A 2,754-nucleotide genomic window follows, 5' to 3' on the forward strand; every position below is an offset into this window, starting at 1 on the left:
TGTAAATTACTACAATGGATCCTCACCAGCTTTAGCATAGCCTGTGCCATCAAAATAAGTTCCTTTTTCTGGGTTGGCGAAGCAGGAGCCCACGCGGTAGCTGGATGTGGGTTTCTCCATGTCCAGCAGCAGATTCATCATCTTGAAGTTCCTAATGCAGGCGTCGATACTGTACAGCACCTACAAAAGCACAGGCAACATCAGACGGTGTCCTCAAGGGGTGTTTTGACTCTAATGAATGTGTGTGTGGTTGTGTGCTCACCGGTCCGATGCGTTTGGTGGTGTAGTTGAGCGGTAAACCTCCCACATACAACATTCCCACCACATCCAGAATATCAGCTTTCTTTGGGCTGGTGGTGTGTTTGGAGTAACGGCCGTCAATCACGAGAAATCCTCTCTGCTTCTCTCTCGTCACACGGATCTAAACGCAGAAGGAGAAGAAATCAACACTTGCTTGCTTTTAATACTCTGACCTTCACACACACACCAAGTTCAAAAGTTTGTAAGAGGTCTGTAAGATTTTATTAACGTTTCTGAAAAAAAAAAAGTCTCTTCTGCTCACCAAGGCTGCATTTATTCGATCAAAAATACAGTTAAAACAGTAATATTGTGAAATATTATTAGTTTTCTTTCAGCATCATTACTCCAGTCTTCAGTGTCACATGATCTTCAGAAATCATTCTAATATGCTGATTTGCTGCTCAAGAAACATTTCTGATTATTATCAATGTTGAAAACAGTTGTGCTGCACAATATTTTTGTGGAAACTGTGATGCATTTAATTTTTCAGGATTCACAGATGAACAGAAAGTTCAAAAGAACAGCATTTATTTTTTATAATTTGTATCATTATAAATGTCTTAAGAGTCACTTTTGATCAATTGAATGCGTCCTTGATGAATAGAAGTATTCATTTCTGTCATAAATAAATAAATGGTAGTTCAGTGACACGGCATGCTTGATGCTTGTAATGCACTGGATAAACATGCATCAATTATGTTTCCGGCCTAATTATGACCCATTAATCTTTTCCATGATCCAGGTCATCGTAGAATATGAGACAAAATATTATTCAAAAGCACCGTCTTGTATCTGGATGAGCTGTGTGCTGTGAATCAGGTCAGGCAGGGAAAGTGTGTCATGCATCAGGGATCAAAGGCCAGACGCTCTGACCTTGTGCCACTGCCCGTCGTTGATGATGCGCGGCACGCTGACGGAGGTGTTGCCGCTGCCCAGATCGTAGCTCAGGTGAGCCATTCCCTCCTTCAGCTGGATGGTGGCGAAGTCAGCGTGGTTTATCCTGGCCATGTAGAACACCAGCCCAGAGTCTGCTTCTGTGCGTATCTCGAACTCGATGATCAGCCTGAGGAGCAGACACACACGCATGAGGATGATGACAAGGATGAGGACGATGAAGACGATGATAACTGACACTCACCTGTTCTTCACCTTTTTGTCATCAAACTCAAAGGCCATGTGACTGTTTCTGGAGAGACCGAACTGTTTGGCCAGTTCCAGCACGACAGGCTCCGCCTCTGCTGCGCACGACACCTGCGTGATTGGACAGAGCAGATGTCAATCAAACGTTACATATTACAGAATTCAGTAACACTTTACAGTATATAGTAATAAAGTACTTATAAATCATTTGCTAACTAGTTAATTCATAGTTTAGCAACTGTAGTCTCTACACTGTTAATACATTAATATTCCATATAGTATACAGTTCATCAATTGTCACTGTAATATACAAATTATTATTGGTTAATTAGCTAACATGTAAAGAGTTAGATCATATTTCTTTTTTTATCCTAAACCTTACTGATGTACTTCAACAAATGTGATCTCAACAACTCTACAGATGTGGAAATGTTTATAATGAATTAAGTGTTAATGCAAATTCTGACCCACCAAAACATTTAACTCGAGATGGCAAAAGAGATGTCTCTACTAAAAGCACTAAACAGCAAGTACCACAGCATGAGTTCTGAAGTGCTGTTTTACAAAGTACAGGCAGTAGATGGAGCCAGAGAACAGCTGATGGAGCTGCACTCAGTAATAGCATCAGCATTCAGTTCTCATGTGAGAATAAAGAGCTTGTTGAACAAAGAAACATACTGTGGCTCCTCCAAAAACGAAGCTGCAGAAACAGCGCAAGCAGCATAAAGCAGATGAAAGCACACCAAATGTGCTAAATGTGCGTCTGAATGGAGGAACTGCAATATTCACACTATCTCTGATGTCTGTGGGTGTGTGTGTGTGTGTGTGTGTGTGTGTGTGAGAGCAGGTTAATACCCTGGCTCCTTTGACACTGGTGGGCGTGTCTGGGATGGGCGTGGCCTCTGTGAGGGGCGTGGCCTGAGAGCAGCAGGGTGACAGCAGCAGTGAGAGACATCATGAAGAAGACAGAAGAGCTCAGGTGAAGCCAGTCATTATTACAGCATCAAAGCATTAAGGTGCATTAAACAGAAAAGAAACATGATTTCCCCCGATTTGTGTCAACTTGTTAAAAATGATGTATACAAATGTTGCACTAATAATATTGTATTATAATAATGTAATTGTCAATGTTATTATTTTTGTTTTGTCACAAACCACATCGGTGACTAATGAAATTCCATAGATGTGTGACTGTCAGAAATTCTTCTTCCTGTCATTTCAGTTCAACATCTGACCAATTCAGATTCACATTCATGAATTTAAAAGAGAGTCAGTTCTGAAATTCTGAATGCTGATAGACAGCATGTGTACTAC

The 2,754-nt window shown here is 41.0% G+C and overlaps 1 protein-coding gene across 1 annotated transcript in view; it reads right to left on the bottom strand.

Moving 5' to 3' along the window:
• The window catches only part of lama2 (laminin, alpha 2), a 198,122-nt gene that overhangs the window by 3,492 nt on the left and 191,876 nt on the right, over positions 1-2,754 (bottom strand). Inside the window, exons 53-57 of the mRNA XM_016439772.1 lie at positions 2,296-2,358; positions 1,439-1,551; positions 1,174-1,363; positions 263-421; positions 27-180 (exon numbers count right to left, since the gene is read on the bottom strand). Of these exons, the coding sequence (XP_016295258.1) occupies positions 27-180; positions 263-421; positions 1,174-1,363; positions 1,439-1,551; positions 2,296-2,358 (679 nt within the window). The remainder of the gene's footprint in view (positions 1-26; positions 181-262; positions 422-1,173; positions 1,364-1,438; positions 1,552-2,295; positions 2,359-2,754) is intronic.

Source organism: Sinocyclocheilus anshuiensis, unplaced genomic scaffold (genome assembly GCF_001515605.1).
Source record: "Sinocyclocheilus anshuiensis isolate Anshui unplaced genomic scaffold, SAMN03320099.WGS_v1.1 scaffold1518, whole genome shotgun sequence".
In the NCBI taxonomy this organism is placed as follows: Eukaryota; Metazoa; Chordata; class Actinopteri; order Cypriniformes; family Cyprinidae; genus Sinocyclocheilus; species Sinocyclocheilus anshuiensis.